The 16,243-nt window shown below is 55.4% G+C and overlaps 1 protein-coding gene across 1 annotated transcript in view; it reads left to right on the forward strand.

The window, feature by feature from the left end:
- The first annotated feature begins 1,392 nt into the window (after positions 1-1,392).
- SORL1 (sortilin related receptor 1) overlaps positions 1,393-16,243 on the forward strand; it is a 58,003-nt gene continuing 43,152 nt past the window's right edge. Inside the window, exons 1-5 of the mRNA XM_054291522.1 lie at positions 1,393-1,453; positions 13,603-13,719; positions 14,104-14,229; positions 14,503-14,664; positions 15,859-15,926. Coding sequence (XP_054147497.1) covers positions 13,630-13,719; positions 14,104-14,229; positions 14,503-14,664; positions 15,859-15,926 — 446 coding nt within the window. The 5' untranslated portion in view covers positions 1,393-1,453; positions 13,603-13,629. The remainder of the gene's footprint in view (positions 1,454-13,602; positions 13,720-14,103; positions 14,230-14,502; positions 14,665-15,858; positions 15,927-16,243) is intronic.

Consider the following 16,243-nt stretch of genomic DNA (forward strand, 5'->3'; position numbering starts at 1 on the left):
AAGGCGAGGAAGAGGAGATGCAGGGAGAGGGGCCCGAGCTTTAGTACATTTCACAGAAATTCACCAGAACTTATTTCACTCCATCTCGAGCATCCTCTGGAGAGGCCGAAAAAGAGGGAGAGGGAAGAAAAAGAGGAAGAGGGAAGAAAAGAGCGAGAAGAGGGGAGGGGGCCTGAGCTTTAGTCCATTTCACAGAAATTCACCAGAACTTATTTCAGATTGTTCCCCGAGACTCCATCTCACCGGGGAGCCGAGCATCATCTGGAGAGGCCGAAAAAGACGGAGAGGGAAGAAAAAGAGGAAGAAGAAAGAAAAGAGGGAATAAAAGGAAGAAGAGGGAAGAAATGAGTGAGAAGGAGGCGAGAAGGGAGAAGGGGGCACGAGCTTATTTCACTCCATCTCGGGGAGCAGAGCATCCTCCGGAGAGGCCGAAAAGGGCGCCGAGGGAAGAAAAAGAAGAAGAGAGAAGAAAGGAGCGAGAAGGAGGCGAGAAGAGGGGAGGGGGCCCGAGCTTTAATCCATGTCATAGAACTTATCACCAGAACTTATTTCACTGCATCTCGTCGGGAAGCCAGGAGCATCCTCCAGAAAGGCCGAAAAAGACGCAGTGGGAAGCAATAGAGCAAGAGGGAAGAAAAAGAAAAAGAGGGAAGAAAAGAGCGAGGAAGAGGTGAGAAGAGGGGAAGGGGCCCAAGCTTTAATTCATATCACAGAAATTCACCAGAACTTATTTCACTCCATCTCGTGAAGCTCGGGGAGCCGAGCACCCTCCAAAGAGGCCGAAAAAGACGGAGAGGGAAGAAAAAGAGGAAGAAGAAAGAAAAGAGCGAGAAGAGGGGAGGGGGCCCGAGATTTAGTCCATTTCCCAGAAATTCACCAGAACTTATTTCAGATTGCTCCCCGAGACTCACTGGGGAGCCGAGCATCCTCCGGAGAGGCCGAAAAAGACGGGGAGGGAAGAAAAAGACGAAGAGGGAAGAAAGGAGAGAGCAGAGGGGAGCAGAGGGGAGCAGAGGGGAGCAGAGGGGAGCAGAGGGGAGCGGAGGGGAGCGGAGGGGAGCGGAGGCGAGCGGAGGCTCGGGGGCCCGCGGCTCGGTGCCCGCGGGGGGGCTCTCAGCAGCAGCGGCGGCGCTCGCTGCCCATGCACATTCTCTCCGGGCGGCGGCGCGGCTGCCGCTCCTCCCGGCCGCGCTCGGCCGCGCTCGGCTCCGCTCCGCCCGGCCCCGGCGGCACGAACATGGCGACACGGAGCTGCGGCGGGGCCGGCCGTGCCTCCGCGCTCCCCCGCCGGCTGCTGCCGCTCCTGCCGCTGCTGCTGCTGCTGCTGCCGGCGCCCGTTCCTGCCCGCTCGCCGCCGCTGCTGCTGCTCCGCGCCCCGCCGGCCCCCGCCGAGCCCCCGCGGGGCCGCCGCGCCGCGCCGCGCCCGCCCGAGCCCATCCAGGTGTACGGACAGGTGAGCCCGCAGCGCGGCCGGCACGGAGGGGCGCGGGCACTGCTCGAGCCCCGAGCTCCGTCAGCGCCCCCCGCTCCGCAGCCTGCCCCGGGGGTCGCGCCCGGGCAGGGGTCGGTGCGGGGATCGCGGCTCTCCATCCCCGCATCCCCGCGGGCTCGGAGGGAGCAGCCAAGGGCACGCAGCGGGGATCGGGGCCGGGCATCCCCGGCAAGGGAAGGGACGGACAGGGATTCCCTGCGGGCAGCGGCGGCGTGAGCCAGGGATGCTCGCCCTGAGCTGGGCAGGGGGAGGTGACGCCGGGGGGAACCATGGCTCTGTGCGAGGCGCCGTGTCCTTCCTTCCTTCCATCCGTCCCCGCGATCCTGGCGTGCCCGAGCCGTCCTCCGCTGAGCCTCGGCAAAAAGGGGAGCAGAGCCGCTCTCGGCAGGAAAGCACAGAAACTGCTGTTGCTGAAAGTATCCCTGCTCGGGCTCCATTCACTGGCAAGTTTTGCTGCCAGGACCATGAAGGGTCCCCCTCATGCCCCTTCTTTTCCATCTCTTTTGGGTGGTGATGACAAATTACACCCAAATTACACCCTTGGACTTTAGGCTGGGGAAAGCTCCAGCTTTTTAAAGGTTCTGCTTTATTTTTGATGTACCCACACGCTGTCTGCACTTCTCTGCCCTACTTGATCCTCCGTGCTGACACTGCCTGTGTCCCCATCACGTGCCCAAAATGCCAATGGGGGGGGACCAGCCCACGGAGGGACACGGCACACTTGAGGAGAGGCTTTGAGCCTTCGGTGACATCTGCCTTTGCCTCCTTGGATGGTGTTTTCCCCCCTGGTGCTCTATAATTTCCCCTTTTTGCTACTTGTAGGATCAGTCACGAGGCAGGGCTGGCCCTGGAGCTGCTGGAGGGGCACACGCAGGGCTGGTGCTGCTCCTAAAGCCCTTCTGTTCCCTTGTTTAGGGAAAAGCTGTTCCTCCTCCCCTTGAAAATCTGCTTCGCCTCCTCTACCTCCTCAGCGTTTGGCTGTTTTTAGCATAACACAGCTACCCCATTTTAGAAGAAAACATGACACTTGTCTCTCATCCACGGCAAGGCACTGGTGGCACTTTCCCTTCTGTCTCCCCGTGCCTCCCATCCAACCAGGCAGAGAGCAGCTCCAGCAGGGATGTCCCTGTCACCTGCAAAGGAGCTGCAGACCCTGCAGGGTGCGGTGACCCTGTCACCATCCAGAACAGGACTAATAGGAAGCAGTGGGAGTTCAACAGTTTGCCACTGTTTGGGATTTTCTCATTGCCTCGAGCTTCCAGGAGGGATTGGCCTGGGGAACGGAGCTGCTCTCACTGGCAGCAGAGCTCACAGCACCGGATCCTTGCTCTGCTGTGGAGCAGGACACACAGATTTTACAGCCCAGGTGTGTCACCAGGAAGGGCTGCTCTGTGCTAAACAACATTTCTGAGCTCTGTACAGCACTTTAAATTGGGGGTCTGCCTCAATAAAAGAGACAAGAGGGAGCCTGTGTGCCCTGGGCTGCGTCACAGATCTGACCACACGAGTTCCTAATGCCTGGCAAGCTGGAAAGGCCGTGCAGCTCCATGCTCAGGGGTCTCGTGCCTGGTCACAAGCGCCCAGCAATCCCCGTGACCTCCCTCCCCCAGCTCCCTGCTCTCCAGCAGCAGCAGAAAATCAAAGTGCAGTCAAAGCACTCCTCTCCCAGGGCCATCAGCACGAGGGGCAGTGCTGGGAGCCAGCATCCTTGTGTTGTGTCACTGCAGTCCCTGCTCTGGGCCACATCCCACCCCCGTGCCTTTGGCAGGTCACTTGGCCATATGCTGCGCTCTGGCTCGTGCCCCAAAACTCCCTGCCCTTCCCTGGCTCTGTGCTGTGGGGCTGAACCAGGCTGGGGGCACAGCTGCAAGCCCAGGCTGAGCTCAGGGGATGGGGAGAGCAGGGTTTGCTGCTGGTGAGGGTGATGGCATCAGGGGAGCAGGGGCATGACAGGAGCAGGAGCTCCCCTGGCACTGTGGGGCTGAGGACAGGAGCAGGAGCCACCCCTGGCACTGTGGGGCTGGGGACAGGAGCTCCCCTGGCACTCTGGAGCTGGGAGCAGGAGCTCCCCTGGCACTCTGGGGCAGTGCTGGGTGCAGGAGCCACCCCTGGCACTCTGGGGCAGTGCTGGGAGCCAGCATCCTTGTGCCGTGTCACTGCAGTCCCTGCTCTGGGCCACATCCCACCCCCATGCCTTTGGCAGGTCACTTGGCCATATGCTGCGCTCTGGCTCGTGCCCCAAAACTCCCTGCCCTTCCCTGGCTCTCTGAACCAAGCTGGTGGGACAGCTGAGAGCCCAGGCTGAGCCCAGGGGCTGGGGAGAGCAGGGTTTGCTGCTGTGGGGGTGGTGGCATCAGGGGAGCAGAGGGAGGGATGCATTGCTCTCTGTCTGGAAACGAGCAGGGGAAGAACATCCAAAGCCTTTGTAGCTCCTCAGGAGCCAAGCACAGCTTACTCAGCACTGTCAGGAACAGGCTCAGAGCCCTCTTACCTTGGACACCAAAGCACAAGATGTAACTTGGATTTTTTTATCTGGACCCTCAGTGCTGAGCACATCCTTGCAGCAAAACTTCCCAGGAACATCCCAAAGAACAGGGCCAGCAGCCTCACCCCCCCTTTGTGGCTTTTCCTTGTTTTTTCTGACTCTGAAACAGCAGCAATCAGGAGACCAAATGCCTGACTCGAGTCCATCAGCTTGGAGACAGAGCAGGTTTTGTTCCCTTGCCCAGCCCTCACCTCTGTGGGATTGTTGGTGAGGGTTACAATGGACAGACTGTTTGAGGCAGGCACTGACACGAGACAGGACCGTTCTAGGATGCCACTGGCAGCTGAGGAGCATCCCCAGGGCAAGAAAACTTCACCCTTGGGGTGAGCAGGGCTCCCTGAACCCCTTCAACAAGGGCGGCACCTCATCATCCGGGCATGAGCTGCTGGCCACCAGCACAGGGGCTGCCAGCTGGTCTCCTGTCCCCTCACAGCCTTTGTGCTCCTGCCTACATAGCCCTGCTCAGTCCTAGAAATCACAGAAAAATCACAGAAAAATCACAGAAAAATCACAGAATGACCAGGCTGGAAGAGACCCTAATGATCACCCAGTCCAATCCAGCCCCAGCACCTCAACTCAACCCTGGCACCCAGTGCCACATCCAGGCTTTGTTAAACACACCCAAGGATGGGGACTCAACCACCTCCCCCGGCAGAACATTCCAGAACTTTATCACCCTTTCTGTAAAAACTTTTTCCTTGTATCTAACCTATCTAAACAGGGCCTGCCTCTAGGATTTGCCATTTCCACCATCCCACACAGATCCTGGTTGCTGGGTGTGAACCGGCCCTGAACCACAGAGAATACAACAAACACAGGAGAGCAAAGGAACCACTCTGGGTGCCTGTGTGTGCTGGGCTGAAGGGTGACCATGGGAGGGGTACGGGGACGCTGTTGTGTCATGGCTGTGGCACACAGAGAGGGAAAATGCCGGGGCAGGAGCCCAGATTGGCTCTGCTGGTGCTGAGGGGAGTGATGAGAGCATTGACACTGCTGAAACATCTCTGACCTTGACCTGCAGGCATCCCTCCTCCTTCTCTGGCAAAGGTTTATCTGGAGCCACCCCCAAAGCACACAGCTCACAAGAAATCATTGCTTTAAGCCACGCTAGGACAAAGGACATCATCTCTGAGTGCTGGTGGCTCCTGTGGCAGCCCCTTCCCCTCTTTGCTGTCACTGCAGGGCTTGAGCCTCTCCCTGTGCTCAGCCTGTGTGTGGCTGTCACCTCTGTACCTCCCTGTCCCTGTGCGTGGCTGTCCCCTCTGTACCTCCCTGTCCCTGTGTGTGTGGCTGTCACCTCTGTGCCTCCCTGTCCCTGTGTGTGTGGCTGTCACCTCTGCACCTCTCTGTCCCTATGCATGTGGCTGTCACCTCTGTGCCTCCCTGTCCATGTGTGCGGCTGTCCCCTCTGTACCTCCCTGTCCCTGTGCGTGTGGCTGTCACCTCTGTGCCTCTCTGTCCCTATGCATGTGGCTGTCACCTCTGTACCTCCCTGTCCCTGTGTGTGTGGCTGTCACCTCTGTACCTCTCTGTCCCTGTGTGTGGCTGTCCCCTCTGTGCCTCCCTGTCCCTATGGATGTGGCTGTCACCTCTGTACCTCTCTGTCCCTGTGTGTGGCTGTCATCTCTGTGCCTCCCTGTCCATGTGTGCGGCTGTCACCTCTGCACCTCTCTGTCCCTGTGTGTGGCTGTCACCTCTGTGCCTCTTTGTCCCTATGCACATGGCTGTCACCTCTGTGCCTCCCTGTCCCTGTGTGTGTGGCTGTCACCTCTGTGCCTCTCTGTCCCTATGCATGTGGCTGTCACCTCTGTACCTCTCTGTCCCTGTGTGTGGCTGTCACCTCTGTGCCTCCCTGTCCATGTGTGCGGCTGTCACCTCTGCACCTCCCTGTCCCTGTGTGTGGCTGTCCCCTCTGTGCCTCCCTGTCCCTGTGTGTGTGGCTGTCACCTCTGTGCCTCTTTGTCCCTATGCACATGGCTGTCACCTCTGTGCCTCCCTGCACCAGTTAGTGCCTGCCCTAACATCATTTTTCTGGGGGGAACTATTTAATTGCTCCCAACCTTCCTGTTTCCTGATAACCCATCCTGCCTTTGAGGACAACCACAGAGTTTTCATCATTCCCAGCCCATTCTCTACAGCCTGACCTCTCACCAGCCCCACCACTCGACCTTGACCCTGCCCACCCTTCTGTGCTGATGGAGGCCTCAGAGGATGCCCTGTCCGTCGTGCAGAGCTGGCAGAGAGCCCTGCTGCTCCCAGGGGAGGCAGGGATTGCTCTGCAGGGCGAGCTCCACGCAGCTCTGGAGTGCAGACATCAGTCACGCCGCATCCCAACTGAACCATACTTAATTTTGACCTACTTTGCCAACCTGGCAGAGCCTCCCCAGATCAGACTTTAACCTTGTGGAGGTGCCCTGGGTGGTGACGTGTCCCAGCTGCAGCTCTTCCTCCCCATTGCTGAGTCTTTCATTGCGCCCTGAGGAGGTTTCCCTGCTCCTGGCATTTGCTTTTTGCCAGAGCTTGATCCCTGCAAGCCACACAGCTCCTGCTCCTGGCACCATAATGGCTGGGAGAGGTATTTGTGGTTTTATTCATTGTTTTTCCCCTCCAGCAGATTCCTCACAGATCCTGTGAGCGCTGTGATGTCCCAGGGGCATCGCTCAAGGTTTTCCAGAGCTGCAATGCCAAGCTCATGGCACACTTTGGACCTCTTCTGCAGCCTTCTTCCCTCGTTATGGGGGAGTGAATTTCATCAGCACTTGCCAAATCTGCTGGGGAACCCTCCATTCCCATCACATCCCTGCCCCTCTATCAGTTTGGGTTGTTTCTGGGGCTGTTTCTGGATTCCTGCCCTGACCCCAATCTTCCTCCTCCCCTCCCTTTCCCATTCTGGAAACAGCAGCTCAGGGAGAGCTCTCTCGGTGGTGGTGGCAGGGAGAAAACAGCCCTGCAAGCAGCTGATTCCAGTATTAACCAAATTAACACGGGGCCTGGCGCTCTGCGAAATGAGTCAGCCGTGTTTCATATCAGTGATTTCAGACCCTGGCATTTGCAGTCCGAGCCACCGGCAGCTCCACGGCAGGCACAGGCTGCGTTTTCAGCTCTCCTGGCAGGGCTGGCAGCAGATGCTGGGGAGAGGAGCAGAAGGTGCAGGAATGGAGATTCAGCGGGAGGGTGAGCGGGGAACGCGGCGTGCCGGGAGAAAGAGGCACCCCTGGCACTCTGGGGCTGGGAGCAGGAGCTCCCCTGGCACTCTGGGACCCTGCCAGGAGCAGGAGCTCCCCTGGCACTCTGGGACTGTGCTGGAAACACCCCTGGCATTCTGGGGCTGGGAGTAGGAGCCACCCCTGGCACTGTAGGGATGGGGACAGGAACAGGAGCCACCCCTGGCATTCTGGGGCTATGCTGGGAGCAGCCCTGGCACTGTGGGGCTGTGCCTGAAGCAGGAGCCATCCTTGGCACTGTGGGGCTGTGCTGGGAGCTTGAGCCACTCGTGGCACTCTGGGACCCTGCCAGGAGCCACCCCTGGCACTCCGGGGCTGGGAGCAGGAGCCACCCCTGGCACTGTGGGGCTGTGCTGGGGACAGGAACCATCCATGGCACTCTGAGACCCTGCCAAGAGCCACTCAGGAGCCACCCCTGGCACTCTGGGGCTGTTTTGGGAGCAGGAGCCAGCCCTGGCACTCTGGGCCAGGCTCCTGCATCAGCCCTGCCAGGGGGAGGATAGAAAATGGGCACCAAAGGCCTGGCACTTGTCCTCTGCAGCTTCCAGAGAGCTGGAATGAGGAGGAGCACGGGCAGAGCACCCTCTCTTGTTCTGCCCTGTGCTTCTGACCCCTTCAGCCCCACCAGCTACTGGGATCAGAATATTTCACCCATTCCCCTTCTCCATACATGTTCTGGCAGCGCTGGAGCCGTGATCCGAGCTGGCAACACTTGGATGGTTTCAGAGCTGCTCAGGACCCTTGCTCTCTGCCAGCCTCGCTTATCACACAGCACTGATAACTCATTAACTATTCAGAAATTTCCTGGGAGCTGCATTTGTTTGTAGGTCACTGTGAGGATGGGAAAACACCCTGGTGATCCCCAGGAATCTTTGTTCTGCTCTCAGCTTTGCAGCCCTGTGTGACTGTGTTCACAGGGTCTGAGGATGAGGGGAGAGACGAGGATCTGGCTCCATGTTTCAGAAGGCTTGATTTATTATTTTATGATATATATTACATTAAAACTATACTAAAAGAATAGAAGAAAGGATTTCATCAGAAGGCTAGCTAAGAATAGAATAGCAAAGAATGATAACAAAGTTTTGTGGCTCGGCTCTCTGTCTGAGCCAGCTGGGCTGTGATTGGCCATTAATTAGAAACAACCACATGAGACCAATCCCAGATGCACCTGTTGCATTCCACAGCAGCAGATAATCAATGTTTACATTTTGTTCCTGAGGCTTCTCAGCTTCTCAGGAGGAAAAATCCTAAAGAAAGGATTTTCCATAAAAGATGTCTGCGACAGCCCTGAGCTCTTACAGTGCATCACCTCCCGAGGAATCCTGAGCACCCACCTTGGGCTGCAGTGCCAGCCCTAGAGTGGAGCATTAATGCATTAATCTTCACCAAAGCAAGCCCAGGGACACACACAGAGCTCCCAAGCCTGCTGGACACCAAGAGCAGCTCCTCACGCTGTCCTGTCACTTGTCACTGCTAGCACACAATATTTCTGCTGCAGCTCAGCCCAGCCAGCAGTGAGATTCCTGCCTGGAGAAGTCACATTTCCCACACAGAGCAGGGGCTCCAAGGCTGGGATTTAAAGGAAAGAGCTTGAGAGCTGCCCCTGCCTGTCACCCATCCCTGGCCAGCCTGCACCCATCCATCACCATTGGCCAACCAGCCTCATTCACCTACTTCACAATCATCCCAGTTTTATTCCCCATTGCAGCTGCCCTAGAGAATAAACTGCTCAAACTCGAATTAACTCTAATAGTTTATAAAAACATTGGTCTTATAAGCCAAAGATTGAAGACTAAACCCCTTCTTAGAGTTACCCCACCATCCTATCTCAGGAAGAGAGGATTCAAACCCTCATCTCCAACTCCCTAAGCTGGCATTTTTCATATTTGTCACATGCCAGGGGTGAGCCGCCTCCACAACCAGAATTCTTCTCCAAACTCCAAATCTGGGCATAGACAACTAAGAGGGATGAGGCAGGAAGGGAAGCTGCAAGTTTAGGTGCCAAAGAACATGAACAGCTCCTGTCCCAGGCCTGGGCACTCAGCACTGCACTCAATTCCTGACCTCCATCACTTCTCCAGGCTCAGCAGGGCAACAATCCCACCTCAGCTCCCAGAAATTCCCCCTGCCAGCCCAGCCTGGAGCTCCCAGGCCCCAGCTGCACCCCAGGATCTCATACCTGCTCTCAGGTGGCTCCTCCAGGGGCTGTCCTCTTCCCATCCCATCCCTGCAGGGCGTTCATTGGTGGGAAGGTGCTGTTAACAAAGAAATACACACACAGCAAAGCCACAAACACTGACTCCATTACAGCCTCTGCTGTGTCTTGGCTGCACTTTTCCCCTCCTGGACTTCATTTGGCACCTTGCATATTAGGAGGGCAAATTAGAATTTCATGCATATTTCATATACACTTAATCACTTGGCAAAGACCAAAACACTTCCCCATTAAGTGGAATTTATGCTAAATGCTGTTTCCATTAGGCGCCAGTGACTGCCTGCTCAGAGGTTACACCAGTTCCCCAGGCAGCTGTACCCTGCTGGGGGAGCTGGGAACACTGTGACAGTGCCACAGCCTTATCCCAAAGTTATTGGTTAATGGTTATTATCCTGGTTAATGGGACATCACCCCTTGGCTGTGGGGTCCTGCTTGGTGCTCCCCTGAGCCCCTTGGGTCCCCTCAGAGCTCTGAAGGGCTGCAAGGCAGCAAAAACCAAAAAGTAATAAACATAAAATCTGACCAATGCTGTACAACACCTTCCTGGGAGACTTTCAGCATCCTTGTGTTGCGTTCTCCTGCTTTACACCCTCTAGTAAGAGCTGCTCCAGCTGCTCCAACCCTTCCTGCCGAGTACTCCTTGCTCCTGTCAGGGGGCCAAACCTTACCTGCCTCCAGTTTGCCTTTATGTAGGTACTCTGCCTGAGCTCACCCTGCTCCTCAAGGGCTAACAAAGCTCATCTGGCTCCCCTGAACCCAAACACGTTGACCCTGCCTGGTTTTTGGGTTTCACTTAACTTCCCAAGTCTCCAAAAAAGGGATCTTGCTGTCTGCTTTATCTTGCAAGAATAAAAATGATACAGAGGTGTGACCGTGTTCACAGGGGTCTCAGGAAAGGGAAGAGATGAGGATCTGACTCCATGTTTCAGAAGGCTGATTTATTATTTTATGATATATATTACATTAAAACTATACTAAAAGAATAGAAGAAAGGATTTCATCAGAAGGCTGGCTAAGAATAGAATAGAAAGGAATGATAACAAAGGCTTGTGGCTTGGACTCTCTGTCTGAGCCAGCTGGGCTGTGATTGGCCATTAATTAGAAACAACCACATGAGACCCATCACAGATGCACCTGTTGCATTCCGCAGCAGCAGATAATCAATGTTTACATTTTGTTCCTGAGGCTTCTCAGCTTCTCAGGAGGAAAAATCCTAAGGAAATGATTTTTTCAGAAAATATCATGGCTACATAGAGGAGGTTTACTGCTGAGGTTAAATCAAGGCGCAGATAGGAGTCTCCTCTGGTTTTCCTGCTTTTGAAACTCCAAGTGTTGGGTTTCTTGTGGAAAAAAAACCCCAGAGAAGTACTATTAAAATGGACACTGAGGTAGTGACAAACCCCTCTTGGCTGAGAGGACCTATGGTGCCAAACTTTGTGTTCTAACAGTGCCCAACTCCAGCCTGGCCACCAAAAAAGCTGCACCCAAAATAACCAACAGAGGAGATTTAAACGGGGTTATTCTGCTTCCAGAGCAGGGAAAGGGGACGGGGAGGGCAGAGCTCAGTTCCACACCCCAGGCTGTCTCAGAGAGCAGCAGCAATCCCTCCTCCTCCTCCGGCCCGTTTCCCTGCATCCTCAAACAGCGTCTCTTCCTTTTCATTTTTATTTTGTTTTCTTTTCTGACGGGCACGCAGGGCTCTGCCTGCCTGGCTTTGTAGCTGCTGCTGCTGCTGATGGCTGACCTAAATCTGAGCCACGTTTGGAGCTCCGGCGGGGTTTGCCCGGTGGGGGGGTCCCTGCCGGGGGATGCTCCGGTGCTGGGGATGCTCTGGCTACAGGGATGCTCAGGCCGGGGGGATGCTCCAGCCTGGGGGATGCTAGGGCACCGGGGATGCTCCAGCCCTCGGGGGATGCTCCTGCCCTGGGGATGCTCCGGCCAGGGGGATGCTTGGACACCAGGGGTGTTCCAACCCCTGGGGATGCTCCTGCCCCCAGGAGATGCTCCAGTCCCGGGAATGCTCTGGCCCCCAGGGGATGCTCCAGCCCTCGGGGGATGCTCCAGCCCCAAGGGATGCTCCAGCCCCCAGGGAATGATCTGGCCAGGGGGATGCTCGGACCCTGAGGATGCTCCAGCCCTCGGGGGATGCTCCAGCTCCCAGGGGATGCTCCAGCCCCAAGGGATGCTCCAGCCAGGGGGATGCTCCAGCTCCCAGGGGATGCTCCAGCCAGGGGGTGTTCCAGCCCCGGGGATGCTCTGCCCCAGGAGATGCTCCGGGCTGAGGATTCTCCAACCTCGGGGGATGCTCCAGCCCCGGGAATGCTTTGGCTTGGGAGATGCTCCCTGCCAGGCTTGTGGTCGTCTCTCTTTCCTCTCCTGTGAGCTATTGCATAAGAGGGATTTGAGGGCTTCTACTTGGCTCTCCCCCCCTCCCTCCCTGCCCGTCTTCTTCCAGAATCAATTCCTTGTTTTTGCAGTGTTTGGCTTGCTGGAGGTTAAAGCAGCCCCTTCTCCAGGCGGTGCTGCTCGCTGATGCCGGGGTCAGCGGGAGCTGCAGGGTATCAAGCCTAAGAAGGGCTTATCCTGTATTTTTACAGCTTCCCAAGGCCCCAGCTTTGAGGTTAGAGCCCTGGGCTGAGCTGTGTCGTGCGAGGGCTCAGGCACGCACTGCTCTGCTGCATCCCCGGCCGGGCTGAGCTGCTCTCCCGGCTCTCCTGGCTGTCCCTGCTGGCTGCTGACAGCCACAGAGGGTTTGTCCTGCACTGTCAGCTCCCCCTGTGCTGCTGCTGCGAGAGCTTCCCCATAGAAACGGCGCTGTGCTGGCAGATACGGCTCACACGGGAATAACGGGAATAACGGGATGGTGCGCGGCTTTGTGTGTGCTGGAAACCAGCAGGGAAACATGGAATGTCCTGGGCTGGAAGGGACACAGCCCTTGGCCCTGCACCGACACCCCAAGTGTGCATCCCTGGGAGCAATTCCAAACACTGCTGGAGTTCCTGGGCTGTATCCTGCACAGGCACCCCAACAATCCCACCCTGTGCATCCCTGGGAACAATATCCAAACACTCCTGGAGTTCCTGGGGCTGACACCCCAACAATTCCACCCTGTGCATCCCTGGGAGTGATATCCAAACACTCCTGGAGCTCTGCCCTGCACAGGCACCCCAATAATCTTGCCCTGAGCATCCCTGGGAACAATATCCAAATGCTCCTGGAGCTGTTGGGGTTGTGCCCTGTGACGGTGTTTACAGGGGTCCCAGGATGAGGGAAGAGACGGAGATCTGACTCCATGTTTCAGAATGTTTCATGATTTATTATTTTATTATATATATTACATTAAAACTATACTAAAAGAATAGAAGAAAAGGTTTCATCAGAAGGCTGGCTAAGAATAGAAAAAGAAAGAATGATAACAAAGGCTTGTGTCTCGGCTCTCTGTCCGAGCCAGCTGGGCTGTGATTGGCCATTAATTAGAAACAACCACATGAGACCAATCACGGATGCACCTGTTGCATTCCGCAGCAGCAGATAACCAATGTTTACATTTTGTTCCTGAGCCCTGTCAGCTTCTCAGGAGGAAAAATCTTAAAGGAAAGATTTTTCATAAAAAGATGTCTGCAACAGTGTCCTGCACGGGCACCCCAACAATCCCACCCTGAGCATCCCTGGGAGCAATATCCAAACACTCCTGCAGCTCTTGGGGCTGTGCCCATTCCCTGAGGAGCCCCCAGCACCCTCTGGTTGAAGAACCTGCCCTGATATCCAGCTGAACCTCCCTGAAGCAGCTCAAGGCTGTCCCTTGAGTCCTGCCATGGTCACCAGAGAGAAGGGATGGGTGCCTGGCCCTCTGCTTCCCTGTGTCTCATCAGCCTGGATCTTAAAACACGTCCCAGTGCTTGGTTTGAGTTTTCATTCTCATCATCCGCTGAATCCTGTTTGTCTGAGGAAGAACAAAGGGAAAATTCACCCTTTTAGGCACATTCTGCCAACGTGTTCAGGAGAGATGCTGCTGTGAATGAGTTTTCCCAAAGTTTGGTATTCCCAAGGAAGGGTGGCATGAGAGGGTGTTTGCTGTCTCTGTGGTGAGGCTGTGACTCAGGGTGTCCTTTCATTGGCATTGCAGGTCAGCCTCAATGATTCCCACAATCAGATGGTCGTTCACTGGGCAGGAGAGAAGAGCAACGTGATTGTGGCCTTGGCCAGGGACAGCCTGTCCTTGCTGGGCCCCAAAAACAGCGATGTAAGTAACACACCCTGGCCCTCTGCAGGTGCACCAATGGTGGTGGTGGCTGCTGAGCTACAGCCTGACTCGCTCTTGTGTCCTGAGACACAAAAAAAAGCCCACAAGTTTGGCTTCAGAGGCACAAAAGCATTAAATATCACAAAAAACCCCCACAAGTTTGGGTTCAGAGGCACCAAAATATTAAGTATCACAAAAAAAGCCCACAAGTCTGGGTTCAGAGGCACTGAAATATTAAATCCCCTGTGCTGCCCCATGGGTTCAAGGCATGGTTGGGAAAATCTCAAATCTTTCCCCACCTTGTAATTCACTGAGTTTTCACCAGATCTGTCAGAAGTGAGATCAGAACTTCGTGCTTCTCACCGTGGGGCTTTCCCTTTGCAGGTTTATGTGTCCTATGACTATGGGAAGAGTTTTAAGAAGATTTCGGAGAGGTTCGGCTTCGATGGGGGGAACAGCAGCGAAGTGGCCATCGCCCAGTTCTACCACAGCCCTGCTGACAACAAGAGGGTGAGGGGGACGTGGCAGCTGGGCCTTTGTCCCTGCTGTCACACGGACAAAGACTGTTGGGGTATCTTCATGTTTGGGCCATTCAGGGTGTCTGGACACCCCTTGGGCCAGGCACTTCTTGTGCCTTGGTGATGGTCAGAGTGTGGTGGGAGCAGGGAAAATTCTCCTCCTCCAAAGTTTGCCCTCCCAAAGCTCCCCTGGGATGTGCACCTCCATTGCTGCCCGCCTGGGCGCTGCTCTGACCTTCTGCCCTGTCTGTCCCTCCACTCCCAGTATATCTTTGTGGATGCCTTTGCCCCGTACCTCTGGATCACCACCGACTTCTGCAACACCATCCAGGGCTTCTCCATCCCCTTCCGAGCAGCTGACCTCCTCCTGCACAGCACGAACCCCAACCTCCTCCTGGGCTTCGACAGGTCTCACCCCAAAAAACAGGTGAGCACTTTGCTCAGGTGGGGAACCAGCATCCCACCCTGCCCTGTGGGATGTTCCTGTGGCCTCTCACAGCTGAGAGACACCGTGCCTGGTGCTTTGTGGCTTCGTGCTTTGGCCATTCAGGGTGTCTGAGCTCACATGCAGAGCTCCCCAAATCTGCCAGGTCACTCCCTTCCCTACAGTCCGTCCTGTTCTCACCTCTGGAGGATGAGGACACAATATGGGACGGTGTTCACAGGGGTCTGAGGATGAGGGAAGAGACGAGGATCTGACTCCATGTTTCAGAAGGCTTGATTTATTATTTTATTATATGTATTACATTAAAACTATACTAAAAGAATAGAAGAAAGGATTTCATCAGCAGTCTAGCTAAAATAGAAAAAGAAAGAATGATAACGAAGGTTTGTGGCTCAGACTCTCTGTCCAAGCCAGCTGGACTGTGATTGGCCATTAATTAGAAACAACCACATGAGACCAATCCCAGATGCACCTGTTGCATTCCACAGCAGCAGATAACCATTGGTTACATTTTGTTCCTGAGGCCTCCCAGCTTCTCAGGAGGAAAAACCCTAAGGAAAGGATTTTTCATAAAAGGTGTCTGCGACACTCTGGCCATTCAGGAGTCTCACATGCAGAGCTGTCCAAATCTGCCAGGTCACCCCCTTCCCTGCAGTCTGTCCTATTCTCACCTCTGGAGAATGAGGACACAATACCTGCAGGCTGCCTCTCTTATTTCCCTTCCCTTCTCCTCCATCCACGCTGCTCCCAGCCACATCCATCACCCCAACCACCGTGGCCAACACTCACCACAGAGCCCTGGCAGCTGGGGCAGGGTGACCTCTGCAGTGTTTCATGTGGGCCTGTGGTTTGCCTTTGGGTCCTGAGTAACAAATTGCTGCTTTTTTTTTCCCCTCTGTGGCTGTTGGGTAAAGATTGAAAATAATTACAGCACCTTGAGATACACGCTGAGTAAAATCTGGAGGTAAACAGTGGGAAATCCTTCTGGCAGAAGGCTAAAGGATGATTTCTTTGCTGTTTGGGTTATCTGTTATTAACAGAAAAGCTGCTGTTGCTCCAGGAGCTGCCACATGTAAAGTCATGGGAATAGCAAAGGATGGACACATTGGGTCTCTTGAAGGATTGGTTCTGTTTGTGTCCCAATCCTGCTGGCATCTCTCACCTTTGTTGTTGCAGCTCTGGAAATCAGATGACTTTGGCCAGACCTGGATAATGATTCAGGAGCACGTGAAGTCCTTTTCTTGGTATGTACTGCACACAGCTCCTGTCCTTCAAGAGGAGAAGACACTTTCTCCTGTACTGTTTGCTGCCCTGTGAAAATCAGAAATCTGGGTGCCAGGGTGTGCTCCAGCCCTGCTCCCCTCACCCTGCACTGTGGGCATGGTGACAAGTGACAGCCTGGCACCCAGGGGTGTTTCCCTTTCCCCCTATATAGGAGCATCAGGGGATAGGACAGTTGGGACGGATGGAGACGAGAGATCTCTGCAGCCTGCTCTGGAACTTGGGGTTTATTGCAAAGGGCCAAGTGCAGGGCCCTGCTGGGAGCTGCTGCTCTCTCCCA

This window comes from Melozone crissalis, unplaced genomic scaffold, assembly GCF_028551555.1.
Source record: "Melozone crissalis strain CALT ecotype California unplaced genomic scaffold, PUWL_Pcris_2 ptg000092l_1, whole genome shotgun sequence".
Classification (NCBI taxonomy): Eukaryota; Metazoa; Chordata; class Aves; order Passeriformes; family Passerellidae; genus Melozone; species Melozone crissalis.